Below are 18,098 nucleotides of genomic sequence, written 5' to 3'. Positions count from 1 at the left end.
ATATTATTATTACATATCGTCACGTACGAAGAGAATATTCTCTAAATCGCGGTACAAACAGTGCTCGAATTGGGCGGGTGCGCAGGGGGACGTAGCTCCTCTACTTTATTTTAAATTTTTTTGCGCACCCCAACTACTTTTTTTTATTGGACGGGAGGACGGTGGACAATACCACCTCTTTTTTTTTTTTTTTTATATTAGTATGATAATGAAATATGATTTATTAATAAATACTAAATAAAGTAATGAGAAAAAAAAAAAAAAAAGTCTTCAAAATGCTAGGGACGCAGTTTTCTAATTGTTAAGCTGAGCTCCCCTACTTATTTTTGGCCAATTCGAGCACTGGGTACAAACCTTTGGTTTTGTTCTAGTAATAATCTATTTTTCGTTAGAAACTTATCTCAGGCGACGACATATTGTACCTAGGAGGGATAAAAAAATTTTTATTTATTTATAATTTTAAACATTTTTATAATAATTAAAATTCGCATTTTTAATTACAATTATAAATTACTTTCTAAAATTCTCCATGCCTATTTTTTAAATAATTTTATTATCGATTAGTTTTTAGAGAATTGATTATCATTCTTGTGATCGAATTGTATACTTAAAATGTTTAAATCTTTTTCTAAGGAGCATATAATTTTATAATGAAGATATTAGATAATACTTAAATTGGTATCTAATTTATTTTATACTGGTAATATTTATTTACATAAAACTTACCAATATTCTAAAAATAATAAAATTATTCTCTATGGTAACTAAACTATTTAAAACAGTTTGTGTGTTTACATATTTTAGTTTTATATATCTATAAACATGGACTTTATTGTATTATTAAACTTTCTAAATTACATTCAATAGAAAATAATTTTTATAAATAGTTAAATTATAATACAGTAGGAAAACTAAATATATAAATTCTAAAATATAAAATAACCATTTATAGAATAAAAATATTTAATCTTAATAAATGATAACAGATTTTTATATTTTACATAAAGATCCAGTAAGTATTTATAAATATATTTCAGTAAGTGTACAATTAAAAAAATATAATTAATTTTTAACCATAATTTTAAATTTCAAATTTTCTCAAATAACATTTATTCTAATTTAAGGAAAAAATTATCATAAATTATACAATAATAGCAGGTGTAAATAAGGAATATTCAAATGGTCATTAATCATAACAAGTCAATAAGTTTTAAAATAGAAACTTAAAAATTTTATATATTTTTTAAACAGTTTAAAAAATACTCTATGGATTAAAACCAGCAACAAAAAAAATTAAAGTACAGTAATTTTTATGTTTTTTTTATTTTTCAAAGGTATTTCAACATAAAATAGAAACAAATCAACTGAGGATGTTTTAAAATTGTTACTGAAAAATAGCCATCAGTACTTAACATAAATGTTGGAAAAAAAAAAAAAAAAAAAAACACAAAAATTTTTTTAACACTTAACACTTTTTCTATGGCTACGAGTAGTAACACCAGCTGACCATGATCTTGATAATGTGTTATTACTTCTCTTATAAATTTTCTTTTTCTGCGACCTTAATGTTCTAGTCATTGGTTCAGTTAAAGGAGTTTTTATTTTTGAAATAGAAGATATTTTAGGAGTAGTTGGTGGTCCCTCTTTTGAGTTAGAACATTTCCAAACTTTTGAAACTCTTCCAGAGCTTCTTAAAACTACACCTAATTTTGTTTCTTCAGGCTTTATAGATTTTGTTGGCGATACAAGCCAAGCCTCAGGGGGTAGTTGATGATTTTCAGAATCACTATTCTGATATTTGGAGACTTCTTCACCTGTGGCATTATTATTTAACTTTTGTTTTTTAACTACTTTTCCGCTACTTGCACGGGTTGTTCTTTTTTGAGAAGGTGTACTATTTTTTTTACTAGAACTGTTGTTATTGTCATTACTACTATTATTGTTATTATTATTATTTAATTTAGCTGAAGTTCTAAGTACTTTGCTAGACTTTACAATTGGTGTTTCAGTAGATGGAGGATTTGAACACCTAAAATAATAAAAAAAATGTCCATTTATTAATTATGATTGCATATTGGTACAACAAATTTTTAATAGTGAGACTATTTATAGAAATATTTAAAATGATACTTACATTTTTGATGAGCTAGCAGGGTAATGAGGCGACTTGAGTGATTGGTCAGTAGGATACCTCGTGAAAATAGCATAACCACCACTTGAACCTTTACCAAATCTTTGAACTTGAGGGTCTCCATCAACACATTTACAATTATTTTTATCTTCACACTTCATATTACCAGTTTGCATTTTATGTTTTAACAAAACTTGAGGAGCCGGTGGGCCAGGTGGATCAAGCATTAATGTTATGACAGTAGTGTTATCAGCTCTTAATCTGACTTTATTCCATTGTAATATTGCTTTGTCTACAAGATTTTTGGATGGATTTAACCATTCTTGTTTCTGAAATAAAACTTTTATGGTTACATTTTTTTATTCAAGGTAATTTAATTCTATTAAAATACTTACATCTAATGATTTCATTTCAATATTATGTTTTTCAGTAGCATGAACATTAGAAACAGCTACATCAGGTGAAAGAACATTCCATAAGCCATCTGTACCAAACACTAAGCATCTGTGTTTTAATGGATCAACATTAAAAACATCAACATCAGGTTCAGGTGAGACTACAAATGTATCATGTTCAGAATTGTAACTCCAAAAGTCTCCAAGAGCACGCGCAACTGCTAGGAATGGAATTTCATCTATAGTAGTTGAACGTCTTACTGGACCTTTATGACCGATACGAGGTCTATTCCATACGACACGAGGTACTCCAGATTTATTGATTACTTTACCTCCACTTTTTTCTATTCTTATTTTCTCTTCAAATGATTCAGGTTTATGATCACGTGTCAGTGGTTTAGCTTTCCAATCTCCATTTTCTAAGAAGAATGTATTTATCATTGAATTATAAACAAATGAGAAAAAATATAACATTTTTATTATACTAAATAAATTGTTAAGTAATTGAAATTTTTTAAAATTAAAATTAACATGGAAGTTTTGTCTGAATTGTTAATATGACTAAATTAATTTTTTTAGAAGTACTAATATAATTAAAAGAAATTATTTAGATATCTTTAAAATAAACAATTGAATTATAGTAAATACTGATAGAATAATCTTTAGTATAAATTTTGATGATACATAATTTTTAATTTTTGAATATATATAAAAAAAAAATAACTGTTTAACACAAAGTTTATAAAATAAATCAGAAAGTTTTTACTAAATAGTTAAACAATAAAAAATAAATAACACTTTTCTGAATATAAAAATATTATATAATAAGTTATAAAAATACCTTCGTCTTGATAACCAAGTACAATACAACTATCACCAACATGTCCTGTATAAATTTTTCCTCTCATTATAAAGGCTATACTTGCAGTAGTACCAGAAGTATTGGGTAAACCCGATTGAGTTCTCGGCCAATTTTCTGAAAGCAAATTTTTTTTTTTCAATTTATGAGTTGCATATGATATTTATTTATTGAATTAAAACAAAAAACATACCTAACTAATCAGGAGAAACATTAAGAACAAATATAAGCAAATAATAAGTTTAGTTTTAGAGTATAGATTTACTGCTGTATAATATATAATATTTCTCTGGTTCTAGGAGTGAGTTAAAGTATTTCTAAACAAGTTTGAATTTATAAACTCATCTCATAAATAATAAACCATATAATCAGANAATTTATAAACTCATCTCATAAATAATAAACCATATAATCAGATTATAAACACCAATATTTTATGAAAAATGTCGTTTTAATATCATAAAGTTTTGTAAATAATAATTTATATATTTATATAAATAAGGAAGCTAGATTCTTCTAAACTTAAAATGAGAGTTTTTTAATGTTACATTATTTTTGGCATGGTTAAATTTTAAAACACAAATAGTTAATTATAGTAAGTGCAATAAGTGATAATATGGAAGATTCACAAATAAACAAGTCTTAATTTGTTATTAATAAACTATTTTCCATTAAGTATTTTGTACAATTTATTAAAATTTTTATCACTTGTACATTAGTTTTAACCAATGCTTTTTGTATACACAGATGGTTAAGATATACAGTGTATTGCAGTTACAAGATTTCTATGAAAGATTTTTTAAGTTATTATGTGAATTATAGTATGTGATAGTTTTAAATATCTGATTAGAGAAATCAATTTAATATTATTTTTATTACAAAACATTTTCTATATAAACAAGAATAATAATACCTAAGTTTTTCCACATATCAATGTGAGTTGCAATGTAACCATTACGAATAGCTCTAAGAACATCTTCATCGTTGTCTGACCAAAACGCATCATCTTTGATAATGGTATCTAATAAATGATCTTTGGCATATGCTGCTGCTTCTGAACCACCGTGACCATCAAATATGCCAAAGAATGCATATTCCAAATCTTTCATATCTGGTGTTTGCTGATATGCAACTGAAAACATGTCTTCCATATACTTTCTACCACCTTGGTTACAATAACCAGTTACACGCAAGTTGACACCAATACCAGGCATTCTGTAGGGCGTTCAAATGACACCACTTTGATTATTAGTGATAAAAACACTGTTAACGTGACATATTAGCGTATCAAGACAAAGTCGTCAGTTTGACGAAATGTATACAAATTTTCTTGTTACTTTATTACTCGTAAAGTTTCGAAGAGACCCTCTTTCTGCGTTGTTAACAGTAAAATGACAGTGCACAGTGACGCCAATAACGGAGTACACGAAAAACCAGAAAAATGATTAAGGTTTCAAAAGTTTAACGGACAGTTAAGGTTGCAAACTTTGAAAAGAAATATTAAGCACTACAACGAAAAACGATAACGAGTATTCAGATGACCGTGACGCGAATAAACTAAACACGGATGTCGGAGTTCACAAGTGTGTTAGTGCTGTATAATCTATATTATATTTAATAACGAATTTTATGTTTTTGAAGTGCACTAGCATTCGATTGGTAAACAATGTAATCACGAATTTCCCTCAGTTTGGCGCACTTTTGTATATTGGTAGCACTGTTATCTAGACAGGGGTGTGAAGAATGGATTTTCGTGCCTGAACGTGCTGTTCCCGTACCCCCGCCGGGTCGGTTCCTTCTATAACTACATCGGCGGCTGCGGTGGTCGACCCGTGTGTACAATCACTCACTACGGTGTGTGTAATTTGCTCATATTTGAAAAGAAGTATTATTTTATCCCGATTACGTGATAACGTACACCGATCATTTTGTTTGTTGTTATTGTTGTCGTACAGGAATCTTAGTGCAATTATTTTAGTTTAAAAATTAGTAAATTAAATAAAATTAATTTTTCTTAAATATTAAGTGTTATTTATATATATTTATAAATATATATATATATTAAGTTTTGTTGATCGAATCCAAAAGATTTATGCAAACGTTTTAAGGAGCCACTTCAATTAAATTAGCCTATGCTAAAACAGGTATTTCTTTTGGTCAAATAGATTATTATTAGTTAATTTTTTTATCGTTGTAGTTATTATTTATGAATTTTAAACAATTTTCTATTTATCAGTAACAATATACTAAGTATAAATTATTGTCAATTTTATTTTGGATTGAAATTATAATAGAAAGATTATTCAATACAATTGGAAATTTATTTTTCTCATAAAATTTTTTATAGTATTTACGAATTTGTAATTTCAATTTGTCAATTAATTTTAATAACTTCAATAATTGATTACTATAGTTTATGTACGCGAAAATGTTATTAGTTACGTAAAATGTAGAATACATCTTAACTTTTTCTCCGAATTCTTAAATTTAGTATCATTAAAAACATTTATTTATTTAACAGCTATTCATCTAATTTTATTTATTTAATTATCTAATACGGTTCAGAGTTTTTGTTTAACATCGTTATCAATGTTAAAAGTGACTTATTTTTCTCTTTAACCAGTTTGTCATAGATTTTCAAGGTTACCGTTTACACTTTTAAACATTAATCAAAGAGTTACAAATTATCAATACATATTTTTAAACATGCTGTGAGGATTCTTGAGTTTTAAAAACCCGCGTTTTGTATTTTGAATATTTACATTTTTAATCGCTACCTACACACTTGTTATGTAGGTGCTAAAAGATGATTTCTGCGTAAGTTTATAACATTTTTAAATGTAGTCTTACTAGTAATTTATTATTTGCCTACCTATTTTGTTTATATAAACTAGTTTATATTTTATGTGGTATGATCTAAGTAATATAAACAAGCAAGTAGCATGTATAAATGAAACGCCCATTGAGATTTAGAATGCAATAAAATGCATTAGCCAATAGTGTTAGGTATTTAGCCTCATAATCGTTTCAGCTTAAACCAATTTATTTAGAGTATATATTTAAATATTATTGGTATTATAAATTTGGTTTTTGTCTTACCTATCGCGCAAATAATCATCGGATAATAAATTGTATAAATATATGAGAAATTCTATTTAAAAATCTAAAGCATTAAATTGCCATACAAATTAATAAAAAGATTTTTTTATTTGATAACGAATAGTGCAGTTGCATTAAATGTGATTTGCTACTATTATTTCTAATAATTTCCTACGAATATTGAAAATTAATAGAAAATAACTGTATAATTAATAAACATTAATTAAAATAAGTATTGAAGCAGAATATATGATGTTAATAATAGTTATCTAAAAGCATTACGATTATTTTAGTTATGGAGTGGTACTAGGTATACGTCGCGTTCTAACTTTTTTTTAGTGAATAAAAAAAATGGTTTTATAAAATTACCTTTTTGTAATTAGTAGTAGTGAACATTCCTCTAATAAAATATTTTGGCTACATAATTCTTCTTTTTCTTCTTCCTCGCCTTAATCCCAACTACTTGGGGTCGGCCACCCTTATCCTAAACTTCCACTTGACACGATCTCCCACATCATTTACGCTCACATCAGCCGTCCTCATATCGCATTCAATAACATACTTCCATCTCTTTTTTGATCTTCCTTTACCTCTTCTTCCTTCAACATTCATTTATATGACTGTTCTTACAACTTCCGATTCCTCTCTCCACATAACATGACCAAACCATCTCTGTCTATTTTCTCTCTTATCCACGATTGACGCTACACCTATACTCACTTTTATATGCTCATTTCTTATCCTATCTACTTTAGTCGCTTCGCTTATCCATCTAAGCATTCTCATTTCTGCTACACTCATTTTCTGCTCTACTTATCAACTGCCCAACACACTGAACCATACATCATAGCTGCCCTCACTATAGTCTTGTAGGATTTACCTTTCAGCCTCATTGGAGTTCTTTTATCGCAAAAGACGCCAGACGCTCTTTCCACTTCAACCACCCGCACTTAAATCTGTGTCTTACATCCTCTTCAATACCACCACTCTTTTGTACAACTGACTCTAAATACTTAAAACTCTCCACCTCTCCAATCACGTCCTTGCCTATTGTCACTGACCTCCTCATTTCACCTACCTCGTGTTCTCATTTGTCAAACTCGTACTCTATATACTCTGTCTTACTTTTACTTATTCTTAAACCCTTTTCTTCAAGACCTGATCTCCACACCTCTGGCCTTTGATTAATTTCCTCCCTATTTTCTCTTATTAACACTATATCTTCAGCAAATAACATGCACCATGGTCCACTCCTTGTATTTCTCTAGTAATTTCATCCATCACTATAGAGAATAAATAATGACTTAAAGCAGAACCTTAGTGCACTCCTACTCTTATCCGAAAACTTTCTGATACTCCTACGCTTTTTACCCTGGTACAAGTGCCATCATAGATATCTTCTATTGTATTAATGTACCTTTTCGGGACTCATTTTCTCATTAATGCCCACTTTAAATAAATCCAAACTGGTTTTTAGATACCGATGTCTCATTTCTTATCTATTACCTTTTCCCAAATTTTCATACTATGACTCATAAACTTTATGCCTCTATAATTTCCACACTTCTGTATGTCACCTTTACCTTTAAATATTGGCACCACAATACTATTCCTCCATTCATTTGGAATTTTCCCTTCTAATAAGATTTTATTTAAAAGTTCCTTCAACCACCTTATGCCAACACCACCTAATATTTTCCGTACTTCTACTTCTACTTCATCTGGTGCTACTGATTTATTCTTTTTAATTGATGCCATAGCCTCCCATACCTCTTTCTCACTAATTAAATCTACCAGTCTTTCATTCCACGAGATATCCTCTAATGTCTCTTTTGGGTACTCCTCATTCAGTAATTTTTCAAAATACTCTTTCCACCTTTTTTTCACACCATCATCACTCAAGAGTACTTTATTATCAACACTTTTTATACACCTTATATAATGATAATCTTTAGACCTTTTCTCTCTTACCTTTTGAAGTTTATAGATTTCTTTCATGTCTTCCTTTGTTCCTAGCCTATCATACAACTCATCATACCTCTTAAACTTCGCCTTACTTACTGCACACTTATTTTCTTTGCACAAACGTTTATACTCCATCTAATCTTCTCTCCTTTTGCTCTTCTGCCATACTTTAAATTGCTTTTTCTTACTCTCTATGATTTTTTGAACGTCCTCATCCCACCATCAAGTTTCCTTGTTTCCTGACATTCTACTCCTACTCTCATCAACACTTTCCTTTGCAGTATACTTTACACAACTAGCAAATCTATTCCATACATCATTTATGTCTCCCTGGACATTCCACACCGACCTCTCTTTTACCGCCTTTACAAAATCTTTTTCATTTTCCCCTTTCAATTTCAACCATCGGATCTTCGATTTTTCCCCCGTGTTTCTTCTATTTTTGTTTATTACCGGAAAGAGAATAAACACCACAACTCCAATACCATCGGTCTATGTTGTGTAGTTACACTCTCGCCTGGTATAACTTTACAATCTTTTACTCGCTTTACGCTCTCGCTCTTGTATTTTGGCTATATAATTGTGTTATGTAATATGTTACGAAATTTTAAGTTTTTTTAATAATTGAAAACACCGTCAGCGACGAAAAGTAAATTCAATTTTGATTTCAATTAAAATTTAGTCTATTTTTGCATTACTGTCCAAACAATCGCTTGTAGTTTTTACAGCTTATTCTTAATTAATATTCATTTGTTTTTGTTTAGTCATACAAAATTGCATATATTAGCTTACGATTCAGATTAATGAATCTATGACGACGATGTTCTATCAATTTAATGCTTGTTAACGGTTTGCACTTTTTAATTGCGTAATCATACTAATCGTTAAATACATCAATGTTTGTTGGTAGGTATCGAGTTGAATGTGACACCGCGTTATGTTAATTGTTTAGCGATTATTCTAATCTAAAACGCAATTGGGTCGGTAATCGTTGAACTCGCCAGTGATTTTTACAATATTAAAGGAACAGTTCTTTTTCAAATTAATACCGAATTTAATTAGCAGTTTAACTCAATTGATTATTTTTAATATTATTCGTTTGAAATTGCATACCGACACAGAAACTAGTAAGTCGTAATCACCTCAAAATTTTTTTAATACTACTAATAATTAATTTGCTTTTGCATTCTTCTCTAAACAAATGTATAATTTTGTGATAAGTTATTATGCAACTTTATAGCCGACTAAATGAAATTAACATACGAATAGATTGTATTCTACATCAGTGTTCGTTGTAAATGAGTTGTTACTTAGTTGAAATGTATTAAATGGATAGTTTAAACGTGAATAGACATAATTGTAGTATTTCATTATGAATATTTTATATAATATTATGAACTCTAATTAAATTATACAAAACATTTAAGTGCCATGTAGATGATTATAATATTAATCTAGTTAGTTAATATTTTTATAGATGAATGTGTTAAAGCTTTCACGGATTGTCTTGTTGCTTGAAGTGCTTGAGGATATATCAAACATGGTTATATTTTTATAGTTTTTCTAAAAAAAATATTTTTCTAGTGTAATAACTACCTACACCAAGCAATAATTGCCTAGTATAAAATTCAATTAATTGCATTTTGCAATTGCAAAATTCATTAATTATAACATCTATTAGAAATTTTAACATTGTTTCAAAGGTTTGTTAGTTGTATAAATGATTGCGGGAAACTTAGTTTTTATTCGTCTGTTTGGAACAATTTTTGTATAGTATTTTTCTTGTGTGTCCTATGAAATATAAGACAAATCTGTTGTAATTAATATTTTATGAATATAACTATAACCTACTCATACTACCTTTTAGTTTAAATGCCTCGTAGTCATCGCTAGATTTGAATAAAGAAGTAAACATACTACGGAAAATCCATAACTGATTTCATTGAACAATTTTATGAAATGCAAAAATAAGTTTATTACATAGTAATTTATGAAATACTTACTATATTTCGAATTCGTAAAACATTAAGCCTACCGGCCTGGTGAAGTCGGGTACGTATATGTATCTGAGGCGGTACAATTAGTGATAGGCACTTTCCAGTCTCTCTCGCGGTTTTCTAGTAGATAACTTTCCGGGATAATGCCATACATTAGGGACAATACGTCTAGAACTTATCCTCTCAGAGATGTACATAGTCATAATATGACTGTTTAAATAAATGTATCCTAAAAGAACAGTTGCTTATTCGAAAGTGATACGATTTATTTTTCATTAAAATAAATACTTTAATAAAAAATGATAAAGAAATTATTTAAAGGCCATTGAATAAAAATTATTTTCATGGAGTTTAAATTATTATTTTTTATTAATTTATCAAATCAATTTTAAACATAAAATTGAAGTATAATTAGTGGAGGACAGCTCATGCGCACCTCTTGTCTACACTTATAATTAATGATGTAACAATAGAATTGTCTTGATAACAGGAATATTTTCTTTATTAAATTATTTCTTTATGAATGTTTAAGTCAAACTTGAAAATTATTTAAAGTTTTCAATATTTATTGAAAATTTATGATGGAAAAATAATTATCTTTCACTTGGTTGATATTGGTTGCATGATTACACAAATATTAATAGAAACATTTTTGTTCTAAGACTAAAAAATAATAACTGTCCCAAAATAGTTAAAATTATAGATGCAATTGAATGATTTTGAGTAAAAAAATGTTCTGTATAATTACTATAAAGCAGTTTTAAGTTTGCTGTCAAGAATAAATTTAGATACTTGTAAATATAACTTTAAAGCAAGACCGTATCTGAGGGTACAAAGGTTCCGTACACCCCCCCCCTTACACAGATTTTTTTTCTTCAAAATAACATATACAGGATGTTCAGTAAGTAAGGAAACAGGTTAGTTGTTACAATCAAGGAGAGTAATAGAAACCAGTTATTTTACTTACTGAACACCTATATATATTTATACATATTTTGCAGCATTCCCGAAGAATATTTTGGATACGGTCATGTCCTAAAACGTTTGTAAACGTAAAATTGGATAATTGGTTAATTTTTATTTAAAGTAGGCTATATCTCAAATCTCGTTTGATCGAGTTATTTGATGTTTAAGAAATAAATTTGGAATTGGTCAATTAAAACTTATAATATATAGTTCTTGGCATCATTTGAGTATACTTAAATAATACTAAAACGATTTAGTTTGCTACTTTTAACTCATTATTACACTTAAATACTCAGTTAAGGTATAACTTAGACAATTTTATTTTTAACTGTGAATTGCGTCATTGACTATGTTTCTGCTATTCGTATTCTCTTCAAATTTACGCCTTTAACTTCGAAATTTAATCTTTTGGCTAGATCTTCCGATTTTTAACATTAGTTACTACAAAATTATTAGTCACGTAATAATTCAGTATTAATTTTCAGGATAAATAGAAAATGAAAATGATTTGTTTTGTCAAAAACTGGCTGTTACAACTTTCACTGAAAAATATATCTGTGTGCTTCGTTAAATGACATCGTAATTCATACATCATATTCAGGTAAAAATCATATTAGGCCATAAGCCTAAAAAGAAAACAATTACAAAATTTATGTCGTACTGAAATACTAAACCTATCCTATTTCTATTGTACTATCTTGTTAAGAAGATGCATGCTGTACAATGTATGTTAGACGTGATGAATCTTTTTATTAAATACTGCTACTTTGGACTACAGTTGACGGCCTAAATTAGTTTTTGTTTTTCATTGAAAGTTAAAATTTGTCTGTCATTTTAATAACTCATCTTTTTAAATAAATTTTAGATTTTTAATGAAATTAATTATATAAGTTATTGAGCTGTTTAATATTATAGATTATTTATTTTTGTTTTAAATAGGTTTTATAAAAAATCGCAATGTTCAACTTTATGAAAAAAAGTTCGAGTTCTCAAAATAATGGAGTAAACAATGGCAGCAGTTCTGGATATGGATCACAGGGTTCAAATAATAATCAAGTTGAAGAGAAAGAACAAAGAAAAAAAATGAAAAAACTGCGCAAAGAAAAAGAAAAAAAAGAGAAAGGAAGCTTTAGCATGTCTTCTGATGACTTATTGAGATTAGATGAAGTATGTAGTGCTTAGTACTTATTTAACTTAACTATTCAACTTGCTAAAATAGATTTATTATGTTAGGTTAGAAAATCTCTTAAATTACGTAGTCGACGAAAAGAAAAAGAAAAACTTCCTAGTGGTATAACTGCAGATTATAGTGCTAATTTCTTTGCACCATTAAATCGTGATGAGATTGATGAAATAACTATCACACCTCCACTTCCACCCCGACGTGGGATTTTAAAACCACCTCCTATTTTGGAACATGGTCCAATACAAGATCTTGATTCAGATTCTTTACTACAAACTAACACTCTTAAAAATGAATTGATTGTTTATGAAAATGTTCCAAGAGTGTCAAGTATTGATAGTTTAACTGATTCAACTACTAATAGTAGTTTTGCTACCCCATTTAATTTGAGTCCCTCTGGAAATGAATATTTAACTGATGAATTTGATGAAAACCTAAAACTGCCTTGTGTTCCAATAATAAAAGTTGAACCTAGAATTTTAGCTATTAACAGACGAGCTGGTCCAGGTAGTGATTTTGGTTTCTCATTAAGACGTGGGCTTGTTTCTGAAAATTCTTCAAAAAATCTGAAACCTGTAATATTTGCTGAACCGGGACAAGATAAATCTCATTTTACTGGACTTCTTCCTGGAGACAAACTATTGGAGGTCAATGGAACTTCAGTTTCGGAAAAAAACAGAGATGAAATTATAGACATGATAAAATCTTCAGAAACATCTGTTACTGTTAAAGTAATTTTATTTACAATGTTCAAATCTTAATTATTCAAACAGCTATTGAAATAAATATAATAATAATTACTATACATTTTAATTCTAGGTGGAGCCAGTAATAGAGCTTTTTGAAATAAGCAAAAGTTATCTAAAAGGTCAAACAACTAATGGTTTTCTGGTGCGTAAAATTTCTCTTTTTGATAAAAAAATACTATTTAAGTTTATTAGTATGATATTTATTCTTTAAAATATTATTGTTATTTATTTATAATTGATGGGCAAAGCCCAGTTATAAATATTATTTAATTACATATATCAGAGTCTATAAACTTTTCAACCATTGACTTTATCTTAAAAAATCTCCAAAATATGTTTAACATTATTTTAAATTACTCATATTAAAATATCTTTAGATGTTTTGCATTTGTGATGTGGTTCGGTTAGAATTTGATAAATCACAGTATTTTATTGTAATGTTTCTATAAATTGTATAAGTTATATGCTCATGAATGGGTGACCATAAAGAAGTTTTAACATTGCTGAAAAGTTTCATGTCCTAGTGCAAAAGGAAATGGGAAACTACTGTTTTTAACATTTTTCATTTTTATACTCCAGTTTAACTTCTACTAGTTGGTGACAAAGCAACCTTCTAGTTGTTTATTGGATATCGTAGTAGTAGTAAATTTTGTAACAGAACGATCTTGAGTTTCTTTTGACTTAATGGATTTATGTTTTAAATTAACATAAACTTAGTATTTCTGAATTTAAAATTTTTAAGCTTTGATTAAAGCATTACTATTCTATACACTTTGCTTAAATATACTTTGTATGAATTTATTAATTGTTGTACTATTTGTATAAATATTAATACCCAAATGATTTTTTGAAGTTATGCGTTAATAATTTGAAGGCATTTGTAACAAGAGAAGTGTATGGTATGCAACCTTTTATTGAGATATCTATTCTATATTTTTCGGTTATTTTTTTTAAAAAAATTTCCAAGTATAATAAATGAAATACCTGGAAATTATTTCATTACAATTATAAATTACTATATATTTTCAGGATCATTACTGTGTGATTGGGTTAGATTAACCCAATCTAACCCAATCTAACCCAGTTAGATTAAAACTGTTTATGGTATTATTTCTTACTAAAAGATAACTTTTTCTTTTTTTTAATTTTCAACTAATTGTAAAACTATTGTTTCAAATTAGAAAATTATATAAAAAGTTATATTATTTCATTATGGGGTATTGTAAATTTTTATATCTCTCTAAAACTGTATGATTTTTCAATTTATATATACAGAGTGGAGCAGATCTAACTGACTACTCATATAACTTATTAGTTATATAACATTTTATATATATATATTTTTTTAATCAATTTTTACAGTATAAAACTATATCTAAAATATCTTTTATGTTATTTTTCGCAATTACAAAAAATATTTTAAAAATTAATTTTTTTAAAGATTTGAATATAAACATTTTATAAATAAATTTTAAAGAAAATTTTTTATATCAAAAACTATTATTTTAACTCAGTAGTTATGTTTATACAACATTTTGAAATTTTGATTTTTTTTACAATTTTCCTATAGTTATCAAATGTTAGTTCTTATAATGTAAAGTACAGAAGTAAACACTGTTTAATTATGTTATTTACTGGTAACAATACTGGATTTCTTTTCCTTGGATAATAATAACGTTTAACGCGCTTTTTACAGAAATGGTTATCTTAATCTTTATTATGAAAGTTAGAAACATTACCGTATGTTAACTACAATTGTTCAATGGTTAGCCAAATTAAAAGTGATAACAATTATTAATTTGCGTGATTCTATTATTGATATCATATTATTATAGGATATTTCCTAGGAGATTTGATAATAAATGCCCTTCACTACTATTCATGTTAAAATTTATGAAACATGAACCTATTCAATTAAAAACTCAACATGTTTTAGATAACGTTTTTATAATTTTTGTTAATAAACTAAATTTTACTACTACTTGTTTTTTCATGTTAATTACAAATACTTATTTAAGTGTTAATAATTTTCATGGAAAAGAAATCGCTTACTGTTACCAGTAAAAACCTAATAAGTGTTTACTTCCGCAATTTACATAATATGGATTAACATTTGATACCATAGGAAAATTGTAAAAAAATCAAAATTTAACAAACTTTAAATGCCGTATAAACATAACTTCTGAATTAAAATAAGAGTTTTTGGTATTAAATTTTTCTTTAAAATTTATCTATAAAATGGCTATATTCAGATCTTAAAATAAATTTTAATAAAAAAATCAATTTTTTAAATATTTTTTTTAATTATGAAAAATAACATAAAACATATTTTAAATATAAAACAGTATAAAATGTTATGTAGATCACAAGTTATATGAGTTGTCAGTTAGATCTGTTACACTCTGTATATATACATAATTAATTTTTTTTGTAAAAATATTATTGTTTTAATTATTATGTCCATATTAGAGTTATTAATTTTTCCAGTTGATTAGTTATTTTAAAATATTTTTGTTTTAATTAAAAGACTTTTCGATCAATCCAAGGAAACATATTTACACTTGTGATAGTAATATTATTAAAAAAAAATGAATAATCATTGAATTATATATACTCTTAATTTTTAATTGTCACTAAGTTAATTATTCTAAGATTTCGCGTTAGTATCAAGAGATTTTAGTTCAACTATTCTTTTGCTGTTAAATTACTGTCTTGTATTTAAAAAAAAAATCAATTTTTTAAATTCGTTCCACGTGTGCTAATGTTAATATAATGTAATGTGTCTGGTTTCTTTCAAACACGATTCTCTATTATTTCTAATGGAAACTTAAAGAGTCACAATGCATGTGCTATCGATTAACAGCACCATCATTATCTATATAATTTAACAGAGTATATATTGTAAAATGCATGTTGACTACTGTTGTTTGGTTAAGTAAGTACGTGATCACATTGTGATGAGTACACCGTAATATTTCAAGGCCATAGAATTTGTCAGATTGCAATTTGTCTTCATTTTTTAATACTTAATTGACTATATATATTATATATACATACAATTTTCAGTTTGGAATTGACGAAATATTAAAGCATATCCAGTATAACTTTTTTTAAGGCAGAAAGATTTAATTTCTAATTTGCGCCTGATATGTTATCGTTTCAAAATATTAGAGATCCATTAAATACATTTATTTATGACTGTAATTGTTCATGCAAATATTTGTTTGCATAGATTGCAGAAGTTTATTTAAATATAAGTTGTTAGGGTAAATAGCGAAAAAAGTATAATATACTTTTTACTAATATATCTTTTACAACATATTATGTTATTTAATACTTAATTCATTATTAATCGTGTACTTACTCAATGTTCTACAGCGATTCCAATAATATCATGCTCTTTTAACTTATTATGACTAGCCATTAATTGGCTTTAGTTTTAATTTAGGAACGTCAATTGGTATAATCTCTAGTGCACGGGATGCTAATGTGATGTTCAATTGTTGATTGCGTGTTGTGTTTTTCTTTTGTTGGTAAAAAACCGTCTACGTGATTCACACAATATCTTGTGCAACCCTTCTCTATTGCAAGTAGCCGATAAATCTCGTGTGACAAAACGTGCCCAAACGTTTAAAATTCAACACATCTGGCAACCCTCGTGGTTCTTACAACGTTTTTAAAGAATACTGTTCAATAAACATATATATTGTAGTTGAACATGCCAACGGGTTTTAGTCGAATCATCATCTCCTCTAATAAAAATTACTCGCAATTAAACTTGTACTCGGCTTGATTATATGATTAAAACAAATTACAAAAAGGAACTTGTAATTTAAGACTTACCGTAGTGTCTTCATCGTCTTCTTTTTTTAGTTCGTGCATGAACACTGGTTTATTTTCATAGTTTTTTGAAGTATGAGAATTCAGTTTCTGTAATGCCGACAAGATAATAATAATATTATAATTTAACATTATGTGAACTCGACATTAGAAAGTTCACGGCGTATTTTACTGACTTTTATTTATATTCTTAATATGACTGGCTTACGTTGATTTTAGTTGAAAATCAACTATAGGTTGCCCGTGATGTGTTTATATGGACAATCTTGTAAAATAAACATTAATCTTCCGTTATCGATTTTTTATTTGATCATATTATTACTCCAACAGTCGTTAATTGAGCGATAACAAATAAGTACAATGTCAATAGCATATTTTTATTATACGCGTTCATTGTGTACTATCTCGTCGTTAACATTAATTGACCGTTTATTATCATTTCTCGATTAGATTGTTTATTTTTTAACACTCATAAATTATGTCGTTTTTACATAAGACGACGAATGGATCAATATTTTTCTATTCTAAGAGCATTGAGATCATCGTATTTTTGTCGCTTATTTACAATTAAGAAATGTTTTACTTGGCGCAGTTTTTACTACATCACTGAATGAATTTATAAAAACTCATTCACTCGCGTAAGTTTTCGGCGTTCGCAAAGTTCACATGTTAAACTCGTCTGCTCTAAAAATACCAATAACTCGAATTGTTCGTGCACATAGGAAGTCGTAAGGTTTTGCATTGCATTTCTATGAATTCTATCGGAGTTGAATAATTTATGAGTAAAATCATTATTGTCATCAAATAAATATCACACTGAATTCATGACAAGTCGCGTGTTTACTGTTATGGTCGAACATTTCTCGAGTGTAGATAGGGTTTTCTTAACGGGCGCCGTTAATTTATCAATTAAG

At 27.6% G+C, this 18,098-nt stretch overlaps 2 protein-coding genes and 1 long non-coding RNA gene across 7 annotated transcripts in view; 1 reads left to right on the top strand and 2 right to left on the bottom strand.

Annotated features, from left to right (window-relative positions):
- Positions 1-1,138: 1,138 nt before the first annotated feature.
- On the bottom strand, positions 1,139-4,993 carry LOC126907586 (protein phosphatase 1D-like). Its single transcript, XM_050688969.1, has 5 exons — positions 4,299-4,993; positions 3,368-3,502; positions 2,527-2,945; positions 2,135-2,460; positions 1,139-2,029 (listed from the first exon to the last, which is right to left on the bottom strand). The coding sequence occupies exons 1-5, from the start codon at positions 4,597-4,599 to the stop codon at positions 1,459-1,461; spliced, it is 1,752 nt and encodes a 583-aa protein (XP_050544926.1). The 5' UTR covers positions 4,600-4,993; the 3' UTR covers positions 1,139-1,458.
- Positions 4,994-5,205: 212 nt separating this feature from the next.
- Positions 5,206-18,098, top strand: part of LOC126907579 (unconventional myosin-XVIIIa-like) — a 33,750-nt gene continuing 20,857 nt past the window's right edge. Inside the window, exons 1-5 of one of the 2 annotated variants that reach the window (XM_050688947.1) lie at positions 5,206-5,529; positions 11,898-12,013; positions 12,352-12,579; positions 12,646-13,326; positions 13,415-13,486. In XM_050688947.1, the coding sequence (XP_050544904.1) occupies positions 12,370-12,579; positions 12,646-13,326; positions 13,415-13,486 (963 nt within the window). In that variant the 5' untranslated portion in view covers positions 5,206-5,529; positions 11,898-12,013; positions 12,352-12,369. Of the gene's footprint in view, positions 5,530-9,439; positions 9,577-11,897; positions 12,014-12,351; positions 12,580-12,645; positions 13,327-13,414; positions 13,487-18,098 lie in introns of those variants that run through there. The other variant, XM_050688948.1, reaches the window with a different exon arrangement.
- Positions 6,909-18,085, bottom strand: LOC126907589 (uncharacterized). 4 transcript variants are annotated; one of them, XR_007704572.1, is made up of 5 exons: positions 17,188-18,085; positions 16,709-17,096; positions 10,453-10,675; positions 10,310-10,382; positions 6,909-10,240 (listed from the first exon to the last, which is right to left on the bottom strand). It is a non-coding gene; the product is annotated as an uncharacterized LOC126907589 (long non-coding RNA). The 4 variants fall into 4 exon arrangements; XR_007704573.1 differs by having other exon boundaries at positions 10,485-10,675; XR_007704574.1 differs by having other exon boundaries at positions 10,310-10,675; positions 17,188-17,274; positions 17,361-18,085.

The sequence above is a fragment of the Daktulosphaira vitifoliae genome, unplaced genomic scaffold (genome assembly GCF_025091365.1).
Source record: "Daktulosphaira vitifoliae isolate Bord-2020 unplaced genomic scaffold, ASM2509136v1 Scaffold_5, whole genome shotgun sequence".
NCBI classification, from domain to species: domain Eukaryota; kingdom Metazoa; phylum Arthropoda; class Insecta; order Hemiptera; family Phylloxeridae; genus Daktulosphaira; species Daktulosphaira vitifoliae.
The sequence above is the reverse complement of the archived record's forward strand: the minus strand, read 5'-3'. Positions and strand labels throughout refer to the sequence as shown.

Coding starts and splice junctions, on each gene's coding strand:
- LOC126907586 (XM_050688969.1), bottom strand. CDS start 4,599: ATGCCTGGTATTGGTGTCAACTTGCGTGTAACTGGTTATTGTAACCAA. Junction 3,503..4,298: donor TGATATGTGGAAAAACTTAG/GTATTATTATTC, acceptor ATTTGCTTTCAG/AAAATTGGCCGAGAACTCAA. Junction 2,461..2,526: donor TTGAAATGAAATCATTAGAT/GTAAGTATTTTA, acceptor GTTTTATTTCAG/AAACAAGAATGGTTAAATCC.